We start from the raw sequence: 25,167 nt of genomic DNA on the forward strand, positions 1-25,167 counted from the left end.
ATACAATGAGTTTAGATTTTAAGAGTCCAGCTAGGGTTTGTAGCATATGGGTCACTTTTAAATCAACCTTTTGTGTTCAGTCAATCTGTTCGGGGCTTTTTTTTGTCTGTTATATATGAGTTTTTCCATTATGTACAGGAAGATTTATTTCAAATGAAATTGCACAAGTTAGAATATCTCTCTATAGGCATACATAGTCAATCTAACTAAAAATTTAATAAGCGGTAATTACTCAGTCCTGGTTATACATTCCTAAAGGCTTAATAATACAGTTTTAAAAGAAAAAAAAAGAAAAGAAAAACATGGTTGTAGGGTGGCAACCTCTGCAAGAAGCCTCCTCCCCTCCCCAAATAACCAAGGGTTAGTTTTACTTTCCACATTTGAAATGGGGTCTACAAAGAAGACATCTCAGCTCCTAGGTAATACAAAACATGTGACTGTGCCCCTTCTGAAGTCTGAATGGTTCAATGCAAAATTCACTGAAGCTCTCATACAAATAATACTGGTAGAATACAGATCATTAACATAAGTTAGGACAATATGCCCTGATAACATATTTGAATAGCAAAATCGTATGTTTTAGGGGGCCATTATCCACTGGTTAAAGTAGCTTGTAAGAGGACAACGCTCCCTGCAGCAGCTGAGGAAGAGGGGCAGGGGTGCACTCTTCTGTTTCTTAGCCAAAGCTAAAGCTGGATTTTCCCCAGCTCCCTTTTACTCAAGTACCTGCCACCTCCTGCTCTCACCCCTTTGGGCAGAGCTCCTTACCACCTTCTGGGACAAAATCTCCCAGCCTGAAGATGACCCGAGGTGCTGCGGGGAGCTTGGGGGTGCAAGCATCCCCTCCCCAGCCCTGGGGCAGGCCTTCTCCAGACGCTTGCAGGCAGGCAGCTGCCTACAGCTACCCAACTTCTACCACAGACACTGGGACTCCCACTGACGTGCTGCTGCTCGAGATTTATTCCTACAAGGCGAGCAGTTCTGCAGTCAGGTGGCTTTCTGGCTTGTGGCCTTAACTACTGCAAAAATTTATAAGCAGTAACAAATGGAGATGTTTCTCCATAGAGTAGTTAGTGTTACCAAATGCTCAAGAGCTAGAGGGCTACCTCTAAGGTAAAGCTAGCTAAACACAAGGGTAATGGAACATTTTCTTCCCACATTAGCAAAACAAACAACTAGCACAACTGCTTTGGCTCTTTCAATCTCTCTTTTCTGATGCCAGGTCCTGCTACAAATGGAAAAAAAAAAAACACAGAGAATCATTTTCCTAGATGAAAAAGCAGCAGAATCTTAGAACTTGAGGATCTGCTTTGGCTACTGGCATAAACAAAACAAAAAAGTCCCATTTGTTTGTGTGTGTTTTTTTTTTTTTTTTTTTAAGAAAAAATCCAGACCATCCAGTGCACCTTCTCTGCACATACACACACACCCCCACACCCACCAGTGGAGAGCTCCAGAAGAAGAGGCATAGGAACCACAAAGCCCGAATTGTAGAGAGACATAGGGAGTCTCACATTTCCGTATTTTTCATTTAGCAATGAGGCAGCAAAGTGATGTATTGTAAGAAATAAATGGTCACATCACACACATACACCCAAATGCAACCATAGATACATTTTTCCCATATTTTTATGATAGATGCTGTTATTCATCTAGTAGTTTCTTCTTGGCTGTGCTGAAGTTTTTGAAGAGCATCTGGTGCTTCTTTAACCATTATCAGGACATAAGAACCTCAGTGGCAATGAACAATCAATTTAATTAGTACCACAAACAATCTCCACTTAAGGTTCTCTATGTTATGAAAGTTGAATCCAACTCTGCTCCTTTGGTGCCACTCTATTTTTTAAATTAACAAACACAGCATATTAATGCAAATTTGATGTTTTCTAAAAATTAGAAATGGTCAGATAATTAGTTCAGCAATACACAAAGTGCATCTATTTGGTTCTTTCCGTAGATCACCTTCTTTTGTAAGTTTGAATTCCTTCACAGTTTAAAATATTGTGAAGAAATTATATGTATACTTTATGTATAGAACTATTTATATACATACACATATATACACACAACTCTGTACTTTATATAGTCATAAACACCCATTACATAACTATTTATATTATATACACATGGCATGAATACACTCAGTGAAGAGTTGGTGTAGGCTGAAATCATTCCATCAGGTTTAATGGAATAACCATGAGTGAGTTAAGAGACACAGACACACATATATTAGATAAGGGAAAGACCAATTAAATCAGCTTTTCCATTTTCCTATTAACACAGTATTGTTCCCACCCAATTCCATGTTCCAGATGCACATACACTGCTATTCTGCACTCAGTTTACTTCAGAGGGCAGTGGTGGTTCTTTTTTCCAAGTGAAAAAACAGTCAACGTTTACTCAGGCTCCTTGTAACCTCTTCTGCAGAAGTGCAGCGCAGCTGGGTTTAGACATCTTGAAGGATGCCGAAAGCTGCGCTGTTGTTAGCTGAAAGCACCTGCTGAAGCATTATTGCATGGTTATGGAACAGCTATCAGTTGTTCACAGCCTGTGAACTCTTTCTCTCCAAGAAGGGGTACAATTGTATAAATACATATTTTAGCACAAAACAGTTTAACATGAGGCAAGTCCAGGTACAAGTGAGACCTAAAGGCCTATGGGTGAACTTTAAAGGCCAGGAGTTCTTCAGAGTGCATGTTGTTTAAGGAACGCAAGTCAGGTAATTTCAAAAGAAGTTTTGTGAAAATAGAGGCTTCATTTGGGTGGTTTTTCATGATTAAGGTCCTTAATGCACGGATTAGTGTTTCCTGAAGTGCCTCCACAGAATTGACATTTTCTATTCCAGATCGATCTAAGGAGAGAAGAATGAGGGGAAGAGGGTGGGGAAAAAGGACTAAACAGAGGTAGTTTTCAACATAAAGCCACTGCAAGAATCACTTACTTAAAAAAAAACAAAACCAAAAACCCAAAACTATCAGAATAAAAAATTAAAATACTTATGTCAGAAGTTTCAAAACCATACACCTGAAGTCTGTTAAACATTATTTAGTGTCAACTTTGCATAGTATGAAGCTCTTGCTGAACTGGCAGCACCCAATCACCCTTTCTGCAACCACCCATGTTTCCAGAAAAGGCCAGATTGAAGCATGCACTTAAATGTTTGGCTGAATCACAACTTTCAATACAAGGAGAGAGCCTGGGCACTTTGAAGCGAGTATTTCAAATATTTTTCACGGCTGGATGTAGAACGCTAAGTCTGAGCTTCACATTTGGAGGAGGCGTGAGGAATTCCCATTCAAAGGAAATCACACTATAACCCGCATTACAGGACCCCTGGGGGCAAAGGGAGCACAAGCCTTGACAGGACTGGGCCCTATCTTTAAGTGTTTAGCAAGCATTGACAAAATGAAACTTCAGAGGAAAACAATGCACCCAAAAATTCCCAACTGAAGAAGAAGAATTTCAATATCAAGAAAAATATTACTTTCACACACTGCAATTACCCCATGTCTGAACATCTCTATTAAGAAAGCTGTATTAAGCATATAGCTGTTTTCCTTAGGTGGAGCCTAAGTAAGTAGCTTAAAAGGATGAATCTTTAAGCAAAATATCTCACCCAATGATCATGTGCAGTAGCTTTCTTTTTTTAAGCTGCAGTCTCCCTTTTTAAACTCTATGCAAATTCAGCAGGGCATGTACATACACAAGTGACTGATGCGAAAAGCAATGTGCTTTGGTGTGTACATGTACTTAAGCACTTTGCAGAACTGGGACACACAATGACAACAGCTCTCTGGAGCAGCACTGAGTCAGTTCCTACAGGCAGGCTGGGAATCCCTTCCTTTTGCTGTCAGTGTCAGTCTAATCGGACTACTCAGGTGAACAGCATCTAGAAAGTCCTCCTGGACCATTCAGTGCAATTCCCTACCCTTATGGGAAAAGATATTTTACACTTCACTTAAATATCTGTCCTAAAGCAGCTGGGGTTTTTTTGTTCCTGCAGAAAGATTGTTCCAGAATGTTTCTGCCCTAACCATTAGGAACTTTGGTTAATGTCAATCTGTATTTATTAACACACATTTCACATGTATTTATTCTTCTGTGAAAATTGTCCACTAGGTCTGATAGCTACTCTCCTTCTCTGGCTGTTCAGACTCAATCCATCTATGTATCAAGACAGAGAGAATGTAAGAATGAGACAGAGAGAAGAGACAGAACAAGAGAACAAGGCGCTCAGCCTTTACTTGGCTAAGCTAACTATCCCACTTGCCATCCTCTAAAAATCTTTCAGTTTTATTCCATCCTAAACAGGGCTGACCAGATTTGCATGCAGTATGTGAGATGATGTCTCTCAAGAACTGTATAGTGACAATAGTACTTCCCTGTCTCTTTTGGAAGAAAAATGCAATCCTAAAAATCTCTTCTGACTGCCTCAGGTGAATTGTTGTGGCCTCCTCTGTTCAGTAAATTCAAATCTTTCTTCTCCCTCTCACGCTACCTCTGGTTCTCCCAGTACCCAGCTGAAATCTTTATTACCATCCAAATAAGGGAGAATAATATATGGTGTATTTTTTTTATCCTGCAATCACACAGCATCACCCTCAGCTTGGTAAGAGAACATCTTGTGTCTCTAGGCCTGCATGAACTGCATTCTTTTGGCTTTGTTTCCACCTTGCTTCCTCTTTCTTCACACCCCAGTGTCCATGATCCATCTTGCCCTTTCCTCTTCACATTCAACACATTCAGGTAATTGAAACCAGAGGCAAAGTGTTCATTTAGTTTTGGAATGACACCAAGGTAATTCCACAACACCACCAGAAACACCACTACATACTCACTATATGGCCCTGCTTCTTTCCTTGCCGTATGACACAGGAAAAAAAAAGGGTGTGTAGAGACTATACACATTCTTCACTGCTACCATGCTCTTTTTGTCCTGCTCCATGGCCCTGACACTGTGTGTTGTACATGCCTAGAACTGTCCACACTACGTACTATCTCAAAGATAAGCCCTATTGGGATCCAGCAACAACATGGAACAGAACTTAAAGGCTCTGGGGGGCTCAACACACTCTCTGGGCTAAGAGCACGCTTAACACAACAGAGCAGATACAGCCACTTACATTCAAAACAGGTGGTGCCGAGGTTGTGATATTCTTGGGCCCAGCAGCTGAACAAACAAGCAAGTGTGGCTGTAGCCTAGTTATGACATTGCACAAGGAGTGAAGACACTTGGTGGTTCTCAAGTCCTTATTTTGAAGGTCCTCTGGTTCTTGTCAACTTTTTTTTCCTTGCCAATTTTATTTTTTAGAATATGTAAAGCAGAGTCTGGAAGAAAGACTAAAACCCCAGGTTCCTCTCTGCTACCGGAACATTTTCACTAACAGACAACAGTGCTGTGCTGTCTTCATGCTGCCATTCCTTCTGGCTTTTGAGTCTTGCCAGCTATGTACCACCCTTCTCATTACTACTGCTTACAGATTTAAAAGGCTTCAGCTGCTCCACCCTGTACTATCAAATTTCAGGAAGGCCCTGCACATGGTTGCTGGACTGAGTTGTACTACCTTGTTTACAGAGGCTTCAAGTGCCTACAGCCTCATGCTTGGGGTACTCCTCCCTACGGAGGCAGACATGAGTCTAAACCACTCATGCTGAAAAAGAATACTGAGGCGAGTGGTCCCAAACACTGGCTTATTGCCTGAGGAATGGGCACCACCAGCGTTCCTGCTTGCTACATTTAGAGAGCTCCATATCCAGCAAGCAGGGATTTTACATTTTGTATTCCAGGCATTATATGCAGAGCTAACATTCCTAATTTGGGCTTTAGATAATACTACAGAAGTAGATGCTTAATCCTTCTTTGAATCTGGGCCAGGGTGTTCTGTATTACCAGGGACTGAAACAAGATACGAGACTGATGAAGATGTTAATGGATTGGCAGACATTTAACAGTAAGAAGTTACGATGCCCATGAAGAGGTCTCTCTAGCTGACATAGAGAGAGATCAAACTGCTGGATTTAAACCTAAATAAGATATGCAGTAGACTTCAGTGATGATACTTGGAAGTAAAAATACCACCTTATCCCGAGACTTAGGCTGTGCAAGTCAAGTAATGTCATTGACACTGTCCTGTGAAACTTTTATGAGTCAGGGAAGAGTCAGACAAATGGCTTCTAAACAGCTATGGGGCAGTAAGCTCCATCCTTCCTCACTTTCCTCCCAATCCCTCAAAGGGGAAAAAAACAGATTTTTCTACTATTAAATGTATTTTTTAATTCCACAAAGTTTTAGGAAAATCCCTTTACCATGTTTTTGCTGAAGACAGTATTAGATAGAGCAGATGTAAAAAATAAATTATAGGCTGCTAGTAGCTTGAAACCTACTAAACTGGACTTAGTCTTGAAACACCAAAATATAATTTTACAGAAATCTTTTGATATAGAGAGACATATTCAAATTTGGCATAGCTTTCTCTCCTTACCAGCAGATACCAGGACAACTGCTGTAAACAAACTCATTTCCTCATCACTAAGTTGCAGGGCATTTAGTTTCTCACTAAATTCAAACATTGAGTTGAGCAGATCACCAGCTCCCATTGAATGCAAGTCATCCACGCTGTACTTCTTTCCACTGAGGAAGGTGACAGTACGTTCCTTTGCATCAAACAAAGATGCAAATCGTACCATTAAAACCTGGTGAAAGGAAAAAAAAAGAATGTAATATAGGTGGATGTCTAGAAAATCAAAGAGAAGAGAAACCAATTTAACATCATTCAAACTGACTTATTACCCGCTGTACAAGCATTTTGTATAGAAATGCCAGCATGCTATTGAGCTGTAAAAAACAATGCAAGCTCTGCCCCAGTAGTCTGTGTGAAACAAACAAACAAACTAGGGAATGGATGCAGGGAAGGGGCTTTAGCACATGAAAGGGAGGAAAATGAAAATATAAGCCTCAGACAGCCTGAGCCATGAAGACAATGTCATTCATAAATATGCCAGTAGGACAACTTGCTTAAGCAACTGGACAGCCAAAGGCATACAGAGCATTAGAAGAAATGTTTTCTTGGCCATGAGCAGCAAAATAAAGGTACTGAACCAGATTCTTGCTTGGTGTAAACTGGAGTAGTTCCATTGAAACAATGCTGATTTACACCATCTAATGATCTGGCCCAGTAAGCATTCTTTGGAAAAGTACCATGCCACATCACTGTTCCACAGGTATGTTAATGCGCTCTGGTAGAAAGGAGCCACATGTACGGCCTTCAAAAGGCTAGGGCAGCAGGGCTTTAAACAGCACCTGGTCTGTAGCTGCAGCTGGGAATACCCCTTTGGTATAAGCACCTGGGCTGGAGTAGTTGGGATGTGCTGAACTTACCCCTCTAGGCTGAAATTTCTCTTGTGGTTTCTCAGCTGTATTGTGAAATGTTTCCCTGTGGAATGGCTTGTAAAGTTTCATTTGCTCATGTTCAACAACCTTATTTACATTTTTCCAGGTCTAAGTTGCACAACAGCCTTCTTATTTGGAGAAAATGAACCAACTGGTATTGGCTAAAACATCAGACTTGCTGTACCCTCTTGGTGTGACAGTCTTCTCTTCTCACTTACCCTACATAACTACATTAATTTAAATGGCATTTACTACAGATGAGAGGAGAAACAGGTTTTCAGTAAAGACTAGTGCCTTTGACAAGCTTAAGGAAGGAGGGTTCAAAAAAAAAAAAAAAAGAAATGTTTGAGAATTCAAATACCATTCATGCACATTACATGACCTGCTGCTAAATTTAAACAGCCAAATGACATGCAGCAATCTTGATGAACACATGAGCACTATATATTATTCACTTTTGTTACCTAAGCTATATGTCCTTGATGACACTTACTACTGCGTGCAGAAAACTAGGCACTAGGGAAGTCCTCAGAATACAACCATATGAGACTGAAAGGACAGGCAGAGCTGAAGCTGACCTTGTGCATTAGCAGGGACCCACCAGGTACTCCACAACTTTCCAGTTCAAAATGCTAATTCCTTTATAGAACTGGGCTTTAGAAACAAGCAATCGCTAACTTGAAATAATGAGCAGTGTCTTTTGGGCAACCCAATATTAATGCTGGTCTTCAAAACTGAAACTTGTGAAGCTGCATTGATTTATACTAGGGCAGGAACCCAGCCTATAGATTTTAATGTTAAAATCTGGATCCAAGAAAGAGTAGTTAAGGTGATGGTTACAGCACATAATTTTTCCTGTTTCACTTCAAGTCAGACTCCTATTTGTGCATGCTGAGGATGGGCCTGATCAATCCTATCATTCGACCACAGCAACACAAGCGCATAAAAATTCCACACAGGCAAGTGCTCACTCACTTCCCCACTACCTGCAGCCAAATTATCGAGTTTGTGAGTCTGTGGATAAATTGATTCACTAGCCCAGTGGATTCAATGGGCTTTTTAGCTCTACCACTACATTTTGAGGGGGGGAAATCAGCTCAAGTCCAGTTGGGTCCCTTAGTTCGGGCTCAGTGCTGCTTCTGTGCTGACCCCATATAAAGCCACACAAGTGCTACCACAGTATACTGAGCTTCCCAGTACTCCCAGGTCTGAGAGGACTTTTCAGCTTGCATATGTGTGAAAAAATATATATTTTTTTTTATATATATATATGTATGTATGTATACGTATATGTACATAGCTATGCTGCTTTGGAAGCCATATTGTGTCCACACATCTGCCCAGGACTGCTCACCCCCAAACAAGCCCACCATGCATGTGAGCTGCTGGGAAGTACAGTGCCAGGACAGCCACACACTGGGGCCTGAAAGAGCCAACTCAGGCTCAGAGGCAGTAGTTTTACTCAGGCTTTTCTAATAACATACAGATGTTTGGGTACCCTAGTTTAGTTACCCAGAAGACAGAAATGACCTTGTATACACGAGGCTTTGAAGATATTTTTGCCTCTATTGAAATGGTTTCATAAATCCTGTTTTTTTTGTTTTTTATTGCTTTGCAGTATCTCTTTTAATTTTTTCTGTTGCTAAGATGCCACACAGGTCTTTAACTACAGGTACCAGCTCACTAACATAAATTATTATTGTTTCGCATAAATAAGGGAGTAGGAATAAGCATATGGCCAGACATTATTATTAATTCCCCTGGATATGGAAACCTTTCAGTCAGTGGTGCTTGTGACCAGCAAAAAGGCATATGAATGAGGTTTAAGATTCAGGTAAAGAAATGACAAGACAAAACATTTTACTTGCAAACATGAAGGTTTGGCTTTAAGTTATGTGAATGGTTCAAGCATGGTTTTGAACCCTCCTCTGAGCACACTGGACACAGTGTGCCCCTTGGCAGGGGACAGAACCAACGTTTTTGTATAATGCAAACAGCAGCTTAAGAGGCTGAGGCTGAAGACCTAAGAATACAGCCCTTAGCTACAGAACAGTTTTACACAAATATTAAAACGTCAAGAATGAGTAGAACAGTAAAAAAATACATAACAGCAAAATGGAAGGAAGAATGGTAAAAAACAGAAACTGACACATTCAAGGCACCAGATTTAAGTCTTATGGTGTAACTTGCACCTTCCAACCCAACAATTATCCACTTTAGAACTAGGCTTTATAAATGCAGATAAGAGACCCAACACATTATAAGAGAAATGTCTTCAGTTCAGGTAAATACAAAATCTAGCATTCTTACTAAAAAGCATCATCAACCCTGCCTTCCCCCCTGCCAAAAAAGCACAGTAACTTGAGTTCTTGAGACTTCATCTCCTCTGGCCCTCTAAGCTTAAATTTCACATTTGGACACTTATAAAATGCACACGGTCTCTAACAGATGAGAACAGGCCTTTAAGTAAAGGTCAGCTGGCGAAGGTCACTAATTATAAAACAGCACGGAGCACTCTGGCAGCATTTCCAATTTAACATCACTAGTTCACATATATGTCATGACTGCAAGTGGGTGAAAATAATCATGAGGCCCTGGTGGGATTAAAGCCTACAGTAACTGCCTGACTACTGGGTTGCAGATGGTACGCAGTATCTACAGAGCTGCAGCAGGACAGTTAGTTATCAGCATTACTGCCCTGGAGATGGTGGAGGCTTCACTGATCCCCAGTTGCCACCAGAGGCACCACTGGTCAGGACGGGTGCTCTGGCTTTGGCAAGGAGCACAGCCACAGAAGGTAGGACATACAGAGCAATAAAACACATTTCTCTAAAAAACTGGTTAGTAGACAGCTTTCTGAAGCTATCCACCCTTCCAAATGTGATCCGCTTCTCTCTAGGCTAAGCAAAAGTAGCTATCAATAGAACAACTGAGATACAAAACAAGAAATTCCTCATTAGTCATTTAATACTACCCAGGGAACGGGGAAGTGTAAAGGGCAATAAGGCTTGTGAGCTAGCCAGGAGAAGGGCAGCTCACCAAAATCTGACCAAAAGCACTGGCCACTGCCAGCTAAAGGAAAGCTCAGAGCTGGCATCCATGAATAAGCTGGTGTGGCCTGACATAACCTACTTCCATTTATTTCTGTTCGTAACAGGGTTGGGATGATGCACAGTTCGCAGAGTCTGCAATATACATGCAGTGGTCTCACCTCAAAGGTTCCAGCCTTCAGAAGGTTAACCTGGTCATGTTGGGAGAGGTCTCGGAAACCTGGGATGCGCTTGGCAAACTCCACCACTTCCTTCACTGCAGGGGTAAAACTCAGGGAAAACTCTTCCCAGACTTCATGACCAGATTTGTTTGGGTCCACATAGGGAGTCTTACTCATTGGACAGACCTAATGTTTTCAAAACACAGACAAAATATAACTCTTAAAAATATCATTCCAAGTACTGACAAATATTTCAAAGAAAAAGGTTTATTCTTGAAGAAAACTTTGCAAGAATGACATACAAAGATAATCAGTATTCCTCAGTCAATCCCCAAATCAACTGGATTCTTTTTTTGCTGTTGCTGGGTGTTTTTGGGTTTGTTTGTTTGTTTTTGTTTTTAAAAAGAGGTCCATTACCAGCCTGTTGAAACAGCTGACTTTGGAAACTCCAGCATTGTTTGTAAAAAAAAAAATACTTGAGAGAATCCAAGTAATGTGATTCTTCCCTGATCCCACTCATGCTTGATGTCTGGATTTCTCTTACCTGTATTATCCCTGTAATCTCACAATTAATTGTGATTTCACAATCAATTGACTGTAATCTCACAATCTCTACCATGTTTATTCTCGTAGATCCTTCTTGTTTTGCAGGCATGTCAAGTGTTTCAGTCAAGGTGACAGACGTCAGTACCAAAGCAATAAACTGAGCCTAGGTTTCCTGAGTCACAGGTTTACGCCCTCATTACCAGACCAATCTTCCTTTCCTATGTATTTGCCTTTTTTGTATCACAGAAGAAAGACTAAAGATCTGATATTTCAGTTTTGCTCACAAACAGTCAGAAGGTGATAAAAATGCTCTGTCCTTCATACAAACATAAACTGTCTTTTTGTAGGAAAAGCCTGAATCCATTACAATGGAATCTTGATCGCAGGAAAAATCAGACACATCAGTAAAGGCTATCAGTAAACTCACACTATAAAACCCAGTCAGTCACTCAGATACTTTCAGTTCCGCTTTCTAAAACTTACATCTTTTAATGAAGTTTAAACCTTTTAATATTCATTTCACCCATTGTCAACAAGGACAAGAATTCCTGTAAACATTCCTCTGAAGTACCAGATGGTATATGTAACTCTACATAATGCCAGCAGAGCAAACAGAAAATAGTAAGATAGATTGCTAATTCCTCAGAGCTACACTCCTTTTGCTGGGCATCTTGGATTGCAGAACTGTCTTGCAATTTGTTGCATGGGAAGTCAGCCAGGGAAAACAAAGTATCTATGTATTTCTGTACCTTTCCCCCCCCCACACACACATAACAGTTACTGACTGGGCAGTCAATATGTAGAAATCCCTCGCCTTTCTCTCTCCCCAAAAGGGGAAAGAATGGAATTGCAGACTTCCTGGTTCAGTTACAAACCAGGACATCACTTGTGTGTCTGAGGACAACCTCCAAATTCAAATTATTACTTTGCTGAGGGGAGGAGGACCTTTTTCATAAACTGAAAATCATTCTGAGTCAAACCAAACCATTTCTCATTTGGGAATATTTCTGACAAAAGGAAAGGTCTAGGCACATAATGAAAAGCGAGGCACACACTAATCACTGCTCTATATTGCAAAGGTTCATGCAAACACCATCAAATATACAGAACTCACCAAAAATAAGGAAACCTGTTCTGAATAGCACCCTGTTCTGAATCAGACAGCAAGAACCACCTCCGTTTCCCATGCTACACCTAATTATCCTAACCCCTGCCCTATCTGTCCTGTGGGGGAAGACAGTTTTCTCACCTATTTGTAGTATTTCTAAGGTCTCTTGAGACATCTCTACACTCAAGACTAATTCCTACGCAAGAAATTTTCAACTTGTTCAGTCACCAGCTCTTTTTAGAAACACCTTTTCAGGAGTAACTTGTAAGCAGTGCTTTTTCAGGCACAGGGATAACTAGCAAAAAAAACTCCAAACAGCTCCTGAACATCTGTCTCTGTAATGGATCAGAGCCTAATTAAATTTTCTTACTGCTACTGACTCATTTTACCCAAATCCTGCTCTCATTGAATTCTCTGGCAGGGACGCAGCAGCAGCCTGCAATGCTCCATTTGATTCGGTTTTGTTTCCTCATTGCAGGCTATGTTAAACCTCCCTGCAGCTGCTAGACACAGGTCAAACTGACTGGTTGGGCCTCTGCAGGCACAGCCACTCCCTGCCCGCCCATACTGACAGGTTTAACCTCTGCTTCTCAGGAGCGCCAAGAATGCCATTGTAATGACTCCGTATACTTTCCCTGCAAGGAAGAAAGGTTGAGGACGATTATTATTTGTAATGTTGCGGTGTCCAGAGTCTGCAATTAGAGGTCAGAGCCTGCTAGGGACGGCATGGTCCACATACGCAATAGTCAGAAAAACAAAACAAGCCAGCGTCAAAACAAACAAGCAAACCACCCTCAAAACGCAGAGATTTTTCTGAAGCCTATGAGAACTGTGAAGAATCCTTACAAACCAAGAAGAAGAAACAAACTCTCAGCCCAAGTACTTCAAAAAGGTCAGGGGCTTGCACTTCTAGAGAGTAGCGCAGGATGAGAACAAGGATGTTATGTTCTCTCATCCCAGGCAGTTACAGTGATAAAGAGAAGGACAATCTATTTTAAGGGGCTTACAGAACCAGTTGCCTGAATAACAGAGAAGCAGCAGGTGCAAGGCAGAAGGGAGGGAACTGTTAAGGGGGGGGGGGGGAAATATGCAAGAAAATAGAAAGTATCTTTGTTAAGAATTCAGTGAGAAACTGCTCTAGTGAAGTCTTCTAGGATACACAAGTCCTCAACACTTCTAGGTAAGTACTACAGAAAAGACCCTGAACTTTTCCCAAATGATTTTAGCAGCATATCTCACTCATGCCTCTGTTCAGATATGAAGATGTTCTAAGGGAGAAGGATGCTTACCATATGGGTCCCATTGAGCCCCTATTTTATGTGGCCTGTAAGAAAATAAGCTTGCCCTCATTTGAAGGAAAAAAATATCTATCTATCTATCTCCCACCCAGCAAGAGAGATTTTAGAAGACACTAGTAAGGCACAGAAATAGACTGACTTAAAATCCTAGCCCTGAGGTCTCACTCCAGAAGTTCTGAATATTCTTTCAAGGAAAACATAGCACATCTGCCTGTGAGGATTATTTTAAAGTGAATCTGTCAAGGGGATTCAGTGAAGAAGGGAATCTATGAACTCCTAACACCATTTTTGTTTAAAATCAATTCAGTTAAAAAAAAAAGTTTTCTTCAACCAACACCCTTTGATGTCTATTAGTCTATTCTCAGTTAGCTAATACCTGAGCAAAAAAATGCTTACGATTTCAAATCCTACACACAACTCAAGCTGTTATTCTCCTTCATCACAATCTGTGCTATCAAACTGTCCTACTATTTTGAGTTTTAGCAGCTGTGCCAGTTAATTGTATGCAGCTTCACTAACTAAAGGGGCACAGCTGGACCCATTCTTATCATATATACACACACACATACCTACCCACACATTTTTAAACATGAAATATTAAAAGAGCATCACTAAGCCTTTCACCAAGTCAAATCAAACAATTGACATCAATATACCAGATGCAATCTTCCTCCAGTACTGCAAGAGTAACTGGTATTCTTGTTTGAAGAAAAGACACCTTCTGGGATCCTATCACACATCCGCTGAGTATAACTACTGGTGAAGTTCATACAGTGGCCATTTGTGAAACTCACGGTGTGCCCACTTGGATAATGCATTGTATTTCTCCCTTTGTACTGTCCGCCAAGGTGCTGCTCACTTTCAGGGTACTGAGGGCCACTGAGCCCGCTAGGACAGTGCTCGCTACTCAAAATATATTGTTCAGTGTTCTTTGAAACTCTCTCCCCACTCTGGGACTGCATCGTCTCCACTGGGTTTTGAGATTGCTCTTGGTTGTACATGAAAGTGTCTTTGTGGGCCCTAGTGACCATACCAATCACTTCTTCCTTAGCAATGTCAGAATTAGGAGGGGGAGGGCTTTTGATGGTTTCTCGCTCTTGCTTGGGCTTGGAGGAAAGGTCTTCTTGAGGTGCCCGATCTTGATGTTCGGTCAATGTTTCATTGGGCAAGTGGCTGCTGAACTGACTGTTCATCATGGTTTTCATGGCACTCTGCATTTCGATCAGCATCCTTTGTTTTTCACGTTTAGGAATACGGCCAAATCTAACAGCTACCAAAGTGGAGAAAGAAAAAGAAAAAAAGGAAGTCAGTCCTGAAAGTGTTAGCAGTAGACATAGGCACCAAATCAAAATGCAAAAAGCAGCACCAAAAAAAGAAAAGAAAAAGAAAACTACACACAACAGTAATCTTGCCTTCTAAGAGAAGGCATTAACACTGCTGTCATCAATACTACTAGCAGAGGTATTATCACCAAAGTCAAGGACCTTCATGGGCATAGGATAGGGATGAAATGCTGTTTACGTATGAAGAGAGGTAGCTCTAAAGCACAGACAAGCTCTAAAGCCTTTTTTCCTTTTTTGCTCCAAACTTGGCTATGGATTATATACACAGTTGTGTTAGTTTAAGTGGCAGGATTTAAGACTGGTTCAATTAAATTGGTACAACTTTATGTGTTAACAATTAGCCAAATTTAAACACAGTTCATATCATATTTGAATGCAAGTCCTACAAGACAATTCCTCCTGGGTCAATTATATAACTCTCCAAAACAACAAAGAGAATCGATACTGAATGAGACTTACCTTGTCAAGGCAAAGTTATCAGAAAAATTTGCCAAGGACATTTTCTGCTGGCAAGGGGAGGGGCATCATGTGGCTGCAGCACTTTTAACCCTGACCTGGGGAATCTACGACTACTTTTACCATCCTGTCCAACCACAGCCTTGCAGGGGCTTATAACCAGTTTCGACTGATGTAATTATGTTCATGCACTAGTCCATCATTAACGTAACTAAATCTCCTTCATTAAAGCAGGTGCAACCTTACGCGCAAACAAGCGCCTAGGGGATGAAATAACTCATATGCATGACAAGAACCCAGAATAATTATTTAAAGTAAGTTTTAACACTCCACCGACTAAATAACTAACAGCCAAGATTCCTAGTTCTTATGAAGTAAAAACCCAAAGAAAATTAAAAAGTGAAACACAAGAAAGAACTGTTTGTGACAGTAAGTTTTAGCAGACTAACAAAGTATGCTTTCAGCATTCCAATAAAAAAAGTCACAAGAAGTGGATTGCCAGAAAGGTGGCTAGAGACTCAGCTGAGCCTTTCCCCCCGCCTCCACCAAAAGCAAATTAAAAAAAAAAAAAAGTTACAGTTGTATCCTTGCTCCTTGCAACAAAAAATTCCTTATACACTATAAAGGTTACTCTAAGGCTGTTACAATTGCACGAACTCCAGCTGGCCTCATACAACTCCAAAAAGCTGTTCCATTTAGTTAGTCCACTTAGCCTGGACAGAATTCTCTTTTATTGAAGAAAGAGAGAGAGATGGGGGTGGTGAAAACAATCTTGTCCCAGGCAGAATACAGCTTAAAATATTAATTCAGTAAAACAAGATTAAGTCTCTTGTTACATCTGTCCCCCTAACATACCACTGCAATGCACCCACTGCAGTAATCTGTGAGGACAGACCTTTGGCAAGTATTATGCTACCAGTTCAGGACAGTCAGAGGGCAAGAAGACAAACTCATCTAAACATACTCTGACAGGGAATCTGTCTCCAATAATAGGGTCAACTGCCTTGTCTGTTGTTAAGACCCCTCACAATCTGTTTTGAGGTGAGTAACATTCACTCTCGGATGATCTTTGCTCAGCACAGGAACGTACCATCTCTTGACATTCCAACAGACAGACATTTTTTGAAACGGCACTGCTGGCATCTGTTCCTATTCATTCTCATTATAGAGCAGTTGTTATTCTTCAAACACTTCTTATATTGGATATTTTGCTGAATGCTTCTTCTGAAAAAACCCTGTAAACAAAAAACCCACATCTATTACAGTGCATGTCAAATCCTTATGTCAACATTCACCTCTCCGCAAGTATAAAGAATTTCAGTGTCTTTTAGACTGCTTCAGAGGCATCAGCCCTCAGTGACTGTAAGAACATGCAACTCCTCATGACTTACAACCCCTCAGAGCATCATCCATCTGTGTATAAAGCAAACTGGTTATGATTTCTAACTATAAAAGATTTTAAGTTGTTGCCTGCATAATCAGCACTTACAAGCAAAATATCTGTCAATATACAAGATTTGCCTTCAATCTCCTTTGGCATCCATAGCAAAGTTAAAAGCCTAAATCAGATCCTTTAATCTTGATACTTTGGCAACAAAACCACCCTCTTGCACCATCTGCCTTTCAAATGTGTCTCTTTCACATAACCCTTAAGCTGATAAACGCCTTCACAGATTACAATATTTGCAGTGTTATAAAATCAGAAAATACAGATCTTCTATCATTAATACATGAACATGCAAGCATCCAGTTTAGTTCTTCCCCAAGGCAAAGAATGATGGCGTTGCTTTTCCAAAGCTATTTTGTTCTGTGTCCCATCCCAGGTGACCACTCACACCCACTACCTCCTAATTCATTAACATTCACATGTCTTGCATGATATGGTCCTTATCACTTCTCCAGTTCTTGTTCTTTCCCATGCTCTCCAGATCAGGCAGGGAGGGAGAAAGGGCAAGAACAGAAGGTACTGCAGAGTTTTGAAAATACCGTTGCATTGCCAAGTGGCTTGTCTTTTACATACAAGTTGTATATTGTTCAAAATGTCTTGAATTTAAGTTTAACAGAAAAGCATACCGATGTTTTTTCAGCAGTATCACCCCTTTTCCCTTACTGAGAGAACTAGAGCATTCAACGAGCAGGAAGGTGAGCAAAAATATGGCTCACCTTACAGCCCTCACAAGCATGAACACCGTAATGAAATCCTGAAGCGACATCTCCACAGACTTTGCACAGAAGAACCATGCCATTAAATTCTAGAATCAGAATAGAAAAGAATATAGAAAACCAATGACAGCTGCAGGAACATGCTTCCAGCTTTTCCATATTACTAAAAGCAAAATACATCAGTTCAACATACCAAAAAAAAAAAAAAAAAAAACCAGCAAGGGAACAGCAAACAAGAACACACAAAAACCCTGAACAGTTCAGAAGGTACCAGTTTAAGGCAAGGGGGAAAAAAAAAAAAAAAGAACACTCAGCAGAATAGGGAGAGAGCATGTATTCACTGGGCTTTCAATTACAGTAGCACTGTGCTCAATAGTAGAAAAAGGAAGTCTGCTTACATTTACATATTTTTAAAAGGATCATTTAGGTAACTAGGTCAAAGTTTGGGCCAATCTTTCTTTCCATCAGGAAAAGGAAGCCCACATAAAGATTGTGGTTTTCCTAGCAGAGAACAAACATCTTTTCTTAAAAAAACAGAAATATTAAAGGACACTCAACTTTATCATGTATTGCAAGCAAGTCATACACCTCACTTATTTACTAACAATTTAGGACTGCTAACTGGGTCACATTTACATATATAAAGTCTACTCATTTGAGTGTGTTTCCAGAATGACAGCTGTTCACACTTAAACTTGAAAATACTTTCACAGTCCAGTAAATAAGCTTATGGTTTGAGTTTTTGAAAGGTTACCCCTCATTTCAGCTTGTCAATAAAGAATTCTTGCAAATTCTTAGTGCTGGCCTAACACAGGTCCCGCTGATGCTGATGGAAATTTTACCAGTGACTTTAGTGGCCCCAAAGTTAGCTCAAGGCTGAGCAACAGCAACAACTAGAAGTACTCCAGCAGAACCATACTCTTTAAAAAAAAAAAAAAAAAAAAGCAATTTCTTTGAGATTTGGGGTTCATTTGTAAGAGGAACTAAAACTTCTTAAAAATTTTTCAAAACCTAAAAAAAAAAAAAAAGCCAGAGAGAACTGAGACACAAAATTTACAGAGGTAGTATTGAGCTTAACAAAAAAACAAAAACAAAAAAAAACAAAAAAACAAAAACAACCCACCCCACAATCTATTTTGTTTACAACTGACTTTATTTTCGGGAACTTTTGCCTTGATAACAAAAACACATATGCTAACATGCTAACAAATTTAAGAGGAGATAAAGGGTCTTACTGAGAACTTAGGCTAGGAACACAAAAACATTCATTTGACAGATTTCTAAGGTAGAATGCTGAGATACTAATTCTAACTTTTTAACAATTCAAAATGATAAAACAGTTCTGCTAATAAAAGAATTTAGCCTTCAAAAGAAAAGACTAACCTAAATTCTAACCGAATGTTTGTTAAAATACTCAAGCCATATTCAATATGATGCCTGCCCCTCCAAAACTGTTCAAAAGTATGTATTTACTGTTGATCTTTTGTGATTACCAAAAAAAAAAAAAGTATAAAGCAGACATGAACCCTCCCTCCCCCCCCCCAAAAAAAAACAAAAGAACTGGAGCTAGATCCTTAAATGCATTTTAAAAGGCTATACTATCATTCCAGCTTACAGTTACTTCATTTTTACATCTACAAATTAAGACTTAAAATCAAAAAGATAAAGGTCCCAGCTACAGCAATGCAACCATAATATAAAGTTTTGGAAATTCAATTATTTTATTCATGTGCGTGTGCATGTACATGTGTGCACACAGGCATGCATATTAAAAACAGAAGTTAGATTTTTGAGACCCATCCATGAATACTCCTGAGGGCAATCACTGACCACCACTATTTTTACTTGATGGCATCTTAAAAATCTAGCTCTTTTAACAGAGGGCTTGATACTTTTTTTTTTCAAATCAGTTTTCACTAGTGAAAATCCGAAGTAAATTAGGACGGTATTTATGGACTGTTTGAAGCTAGCAACAATGGGACCTCCATCTATTAGCATCAGTATGGTAGTACCGTACCATACAATATGTATGGTAATATGTATAATGCATAAAAAATAAAAAATGAGGCTTGGCTATGCGCCCAGAAAGAAAGCTACACGTAAGACCTGGTTGTAACATATGTACAGTTCCAAGCTGTAGGAATGGAAGGGGGAAGACAGTGGTTTGAGGAACTGGCACCAAACGTACTTGTGACTCCATTATGGCCCTTTGTCAAACCAGTAACACTTGACTGATTTGTTTTAATAGTCTCCTCCAGCCGATCATTCTTTGATGCACCATCAGAACCCTCGCTGCCCCGACTGTTGCAGCTGCTTTCAGAAGAGGAGCTGTTTGGAGAAGACGGTACAGGCGAAGAGGATGACTGGAAACCACTGTCTGAGCTCTCGCTGTGACATGAGGCTGGGCTAGATGCCGAGCTTGACGAGCTGATGTAAGCTATCACACCCCCTAAGGCAAGAAAAAAAGGCAGCACGTAGTGACATAACAAGCAGACATACACCACTGCCACGTGAGCCACGCCATGACCCAGCACCACCAGACCCTGCTACCATGTGTTCTTGGATGCACTCCTTTCCATTCCCCCCTCAAGCTCGTTTCTCTCCATGAGTTTTCAAAGAATGACCCCATCTGCCCCATCCACTTCTGCCATCTTATCAGGCTTATCAGTTGCGAATGAGATTAAATAAGAGGACAGACTCAAAAGACAGAACAACAAACTATGGTGCTGACAGGACGGGGCAGCAGGGATGGTGCAAGGCAGGAATGGGCTCTGCGTGGCCCGGAGATGGTCTCAGCAGCAGTGCTCTGAACGGCCCTTGGCTGGGGTGCATAGGAAAGGCAGAGAAAAGACAGGATCTTAAAGCGCTGTGAAGTCAGACTGTAGATAACCTAGGTCAGGGACAGAGCAACGGCAGAGCGAAAGACTCCATGCAGACTATGAGCTGGAGGGACAGAAAGGTTGGGTTAGGAAGTGCTCAGAATGATGCAGAAGGGGAACAGGAAAGGGAAAGAAGTAGCATCACAGCTTGATTAGCCTATTAAATGCCATTTGTCCTACTGCAAGTCTCTGTAGCATTTTTAACAGCAGTTAAACTCTGACTGCCAGGGCTGCTATTTGCAAGACACTGCAGAACAGAGACTGTTCACAATCTGACACACTTGAGAATCTTTCAGATGAAGCAGCTTTTTGTCCTCCGGCAGCCATAGAAGCAGTTCTGGTTTTTCACAGGCTCCTTTTTCTAGCTTATATGCATGAGAAATTATTTTCACTTCACTTGGGTTTCAAAGACTTAATATTTCAAAAGCTGCTACAAAAGTGTTTGATATTTCACACAAAAAATACGTAACACAAGAAGAGTTAACCAGCAAAGGCCACGCAACTATTTAAAATAGGCTATACCATGTATCTTCTCTGTTTTACACACATATCACTCTGGAAAATCTCTTCCCAGATGACTCATTATTTTGGAGCAAGGAATTCGACACATCAGAAAGACTTAAAAATGGCAACACATTGGCTTCCTTTGGAGGTAAAAAGCATTGGTGTTAGAATACTTAACCAACTGATTAAGTTGGTATGGCAGGTCTGGGGCCATAGCCCCTTACATTAATTATAGCTTCCTCACAGATAAAGGCTGTTATCCTGATCTAATAGACAGTGGTGTTATATAACTCCTAGAACAACACTGAAATATCAGTGCCTGCAAGCAGAAAATAAGAGAGGGGGGGAAAAAATACCCACTTTTAATTTTTCTTCCTTTTATCAGCCATGATGATCCTCTTAGCACTTCCGCAGGAGCTTTACTGGGCTAATTTTGCCCTTTAACATTTCATTCTTTTTCTGCCAAAGAAACCCTCACTGACACTCTAAAAGCGAACACTGGGTGAGTGCTTTGGTGAAGCCTCTCTGAAGCAGAAGTCAGACCAAGTGATCATTCAATGGACTACTTTTCACATTCCTGAACACCAGTGGCTATATGCCTCATTACAATAGGTATTCCTGTACAGATTTTTAAGAAAATCTCCATATAACAAAACATCCATCCAGGATCAGGTTTTTAGTACTGCACGGGTGGAAGAAAGAAGAGCTGCAATGGACACACAGGTCATGGTAATGGTCTGAGAAAAAGACACTGTCAAAATCCAGTGCCAGATTAAGCAGCAGGTGTCAAATGTCACCTATTTTCAAGATCCAAATACTCCCTGGTTTTATATGCCTCCGTCAGGTATCAGATCAAAGCTCATAGTTCGCCTGGACCCAGGAAGGAACCGAATTTCCCAGCCAGCACCCTCCTTATCTGTAACAGGTAGAGAACACCACACAAACATATCCCACGAGGCTTACAGGAAAGTCCACGTTTCTCCACGTTGGCACCTCACCCCAGTATCTTTAAACCCTGTGTGATAAAAGGAGGTGTCCTTTTCCCTTAATGGGAACGCTAATGTCATAGGAGAGAAGGGAAAAAGTGTGCTTTATATATAGGGTTTTTTCTTCTCTTTTGAAAACCTTAACAGCCACCAGATAGCCGAGCTGTTCCTACACCCCAGAGATCATTAGTCTTGTCTGTGCCACGTTAAATAATTTTGTTATTTGTAGGAATTATATCAACAGTTCCCCATGAATCCTTTTTTGATTAAAGGTTGAAACTTGCATTCCAGAAAATTTCTCCTAAGTAGCACAGATCAACAACCATATACAGCAAATTGCAGACACACAACAATCTCCCCCCTCCCATACAACTTTCCTGAAGAAAAAGACCCTGATACTATACGGGTAAATCAACCCTGGATCTACCAACTTATCAAAATTTGCATAGTGAGTCTAGTGAAATGTGCTAAAACAAGTGATTTTATGTTATGATTAAAATGTGTTTGCACAGTTTAACCAGATTTATAAGGAATTCTGGTTCTTAAAAATTCTATGTACTTGCAGACTCTGTGACACAGGGGGCCATTACAGAAAGTACTATAACATACAGCTATTTAATTTCAAGAGAGATTAAAAATTTTAACAATGCAGAGACTCTATAAAAAGGGATTAATCAATTATTTTTTCCATTTTGCTCCGAATCTGACCATGATGTTGCAATACTGTTTCCCCCTGTAATCTCATTTACTACCCTCACTGAGGGGAGAAAATAAAAACAAAAATAAAATGAACCCCCCCCCAAGATTATCTAACCTTTTCTATTTTCTGCGACTAAATACCAGGCCAGAATTAGGCGCCACCAAAAGAAGGCATTACCGCAGCGCAAAGGAAACACCCTGCATAAAGCACATTTATTCCAGGACGAAGGCGGGGAGGAGGGGAAAGGGGGGGGGGGTGCCGGACGCGTAGCCAAAAACCAGGAGGAAGTGGCTGCCTACCCGCTCGGCTTTCTCTCAAATTACATTTCATTCGGTTAAAAAAAAATCCTGCCCTTCGCCGCCCGGGGCAGCGGGCACCTCCGGCCCCGTTACACAACGCGGCGGAGCCGCTCCGAGAGCGACCGGCCGCGGGAGCGGAGGCTCCGCGGGGGGAAGGGAGCCCCGCCTCCCGCCCCCACGCACCGGGCCGGTCCACGTGAGGGGCCGCCCGCGCGGCCCCGCCGCCCGCACACGGGCGCACCCGTGCGGACCCCGCGCCGCCGCCGCAGCAGCGCCCCCTCCCCCCCGCGCCGACGGCCGCCGCCCCTCCGCCAACGGCCGCCGCGCGCCGGGGGCGGGGCGGGGGCGCCGGCCCCGCCGGGGGGCGGGGCAGAGACGCCGCAAGGCCGGGCGCAGCGGGGGGGCGTGGCCAGCGGCGCCGCAGCGGCGCGGCCCCACGTGTCCCCGGCGCGCCCCTCCGCCGCCACCCCGAATGTAGGTCACCAAAACAGCGGCCTCCCGCCGGCCTCACGTGTCCGCGCCGCCAGCCGCCCCGCGCGGCCGCCCCGGCTCGATTATGCAATGCGCGCGTCACCGCTCCGCGCGGCCAATGAGCGCGCACGCAGCGCGGAACGTAAACACAGGGCGCACATGGCTCGGCGAGCGAGTCCATGTGAGGCCGGGCGCGCACACGCCGCAGGACCCGCGCCGGGCGAGGGGGCGCCGCGGGGGCGCGCGCCGCGGGCCGCCGCCGCGCAGCCCCCGCGCGGGGCTGCGGAGGGGGGCGGGGGGGGGGGACAGCGGCGGCGCCCCCCGCGCCTCTCACAGCGCGCCGCGCCCGCGGGGACCCCAGGCCCCGTCCCGCCGCGCTCCCGCGGGCGCCCCCCGCTTACCCGCGCTGACTTCCATGGCGGCGGCGGCGGCGTCCCCCGCGGAGGCTCCACCGGGCGCGGCTCGGCTGCCGGCGCGCTCGCTGCGGCCCCGCCGCAGCCCTACATGTGCTGCGCGGCGGCGCGGTGCGGTGCGGGCTCGGCGGGGCAGGAGGCGGCTGCGCTGGCGGCGCGGAGAGCCGCGGCTGCCGTCCCCGCCGCGGCGCCCTCCCTTTACAACAAAAGCGATCCGGGGCCGCGCAGAGTGCGGCACCGCCGAGCGAGCGAGCGACCGCCCCCTGCCCGCCCCGCCCCGCCCCGCCCGCTCACCCAGTGACACACTTTCCCGCCGCCCGCGCCGCCTCACGTGCCCCGCGCGCGTGCCGCCCCCGCGTCACGCGTGGGCGCCGCTGGGGGGCGTCGGGAGGGGGGGGACCCACCGCGGGAGAAAGCGCCCTTCCGCGCGGGCGGGCAGCCCGGGGGGAGCCCGAGCCTCCTCGGCCCCCGGCGGCCGGGGTGTCACCGAAATCGGGAGGAAAAACTCCTTAGCGTCGCTTCACGGTGCGTTTTGAGCCGCCGCCTGAGCGGGCGCCGAGGTTAAAGGAGAGTAACAAGCGGAGGTTAAACATAGCAGGGTGAGGTTTGCCAGCTCCCGATTTAGGCGGGTTTCCTCTCTTCTGGAATAAAGTAAACAGGTCAGCCCGGGCGAGTTTCGTCACTTCTCAAGTAGGGTAAACAGGTGAGTTTTCCCACTTTAGTCGTCTGTCGCGGAGCAGCCAGGAGCTGACGGGGTATCCGTTCGGCTGCTTTCCTGCCCACCTGCACGCCGCGTCCACCTGCTGCATGTGACATCCACCACCGTCTCCCGGCCCTCACTAAACCAGGTCCTTCCCGCTCCCCCTAAGCTCCTGCAGAAGCTTGCTTTCCTCCTCACATTCCCAGGTCTCCTCCTCACGCCAGCTCCGGACTTCTACATTCCCTCATGGATGCCGCTGGTTTGGTGGGCCGAGAGGCACTGACGCGCCCTACTCACGGCCCACCCTCACAGTAAAGAAGTTTTTCCTCATGTTCAGATGGAACTGTCTGTGTTTCAGTTTGTGCCTGTTGCCTTGCGTCCTGTCGCTGGGCACCACTGAAAAGAGTCTGGCCCCATCCTCTTGACACCCTCCCTTCAGATACTTGTACACGTTGATAAGATCTCCTCTCAGCCTTCTCTTCTCCAGGCTAAACAGGCCCAGCTCTCTCAGTCTTTCCTCATGAGAGAGATGCTCCAGTCCCCTAATCATCTTTGTAGCCCTTCGCTGGACTTGCTCCAGTAGTGCCACATCCCTCTTGTACTGGGGAGCCCAGAACTGGACACAGTACTCCAGATGTGGCCTCACCAGGGCTGAGTAGAGGGGGAGAATCACCTCCCTCGACCTGCTGGCAACACTCTT

The 25,167-nt window shown here is 43.3% G+C and overlaps 1 protein-coding gene across 2 annotated transcripts; it reads right to left on the bottom strand.

The window, feature by feature from the left end:
• Positions 1-713: 713 nt before the first annotated feature.
• NR1D2 (nuclear receptor subfamily 1 group D member 2) lies at positions 714-23,805 on the bottom strand. Of its 2 annotated transcripts, none has more exons than XM_067291502.1 (8): positions 23,756-23,805; positions 19,704-19,964; positions 17,516-17,604; positions 16,443-16,587; positions 14,210-14,823; positions 10,602-10,787; positions 6,483-6,693; positions 714-2,851 (listed from the first exon to the last, which is right to left on the bottom strand). In XM_067291502.1, exons 1-8 carry the CDS (start codon positions 23,769-23,771, stop codon positions 2,655-2,657), a joined length of 1,719 nt encoding a protein of 572 aa, XP_067147603.1. In that variant the 5' UTR covers positions 23,772-23,805; the 3' UTR covers positions 714-2,654. The 2 variants fall into 2 exon arrangements, 1 of the variants encoding a protein (XP_067147603.1); XR_010883475.1 differs by having other exon boundaries at positions 2,784-2,851; positions 5,124-6,693.
• Positions 23,806-25,167: the final 1,362 nt, after the last annotated feature.

Source organism: Apteryx mantelli, chromosome 2 (assembly GCF_036417845.1).
Source record: "Apteryx mantelli isolate bAptMan1 chromosome 2, bAptMan1.hap1, whole genome shotgun sequence".
NCBI classification, from domain to species: Eukaryota; Metazoa; Chordata; class Aves; order Apterygiformes; family Apterygidae; genus Apteryx; species Apteryx mantelli.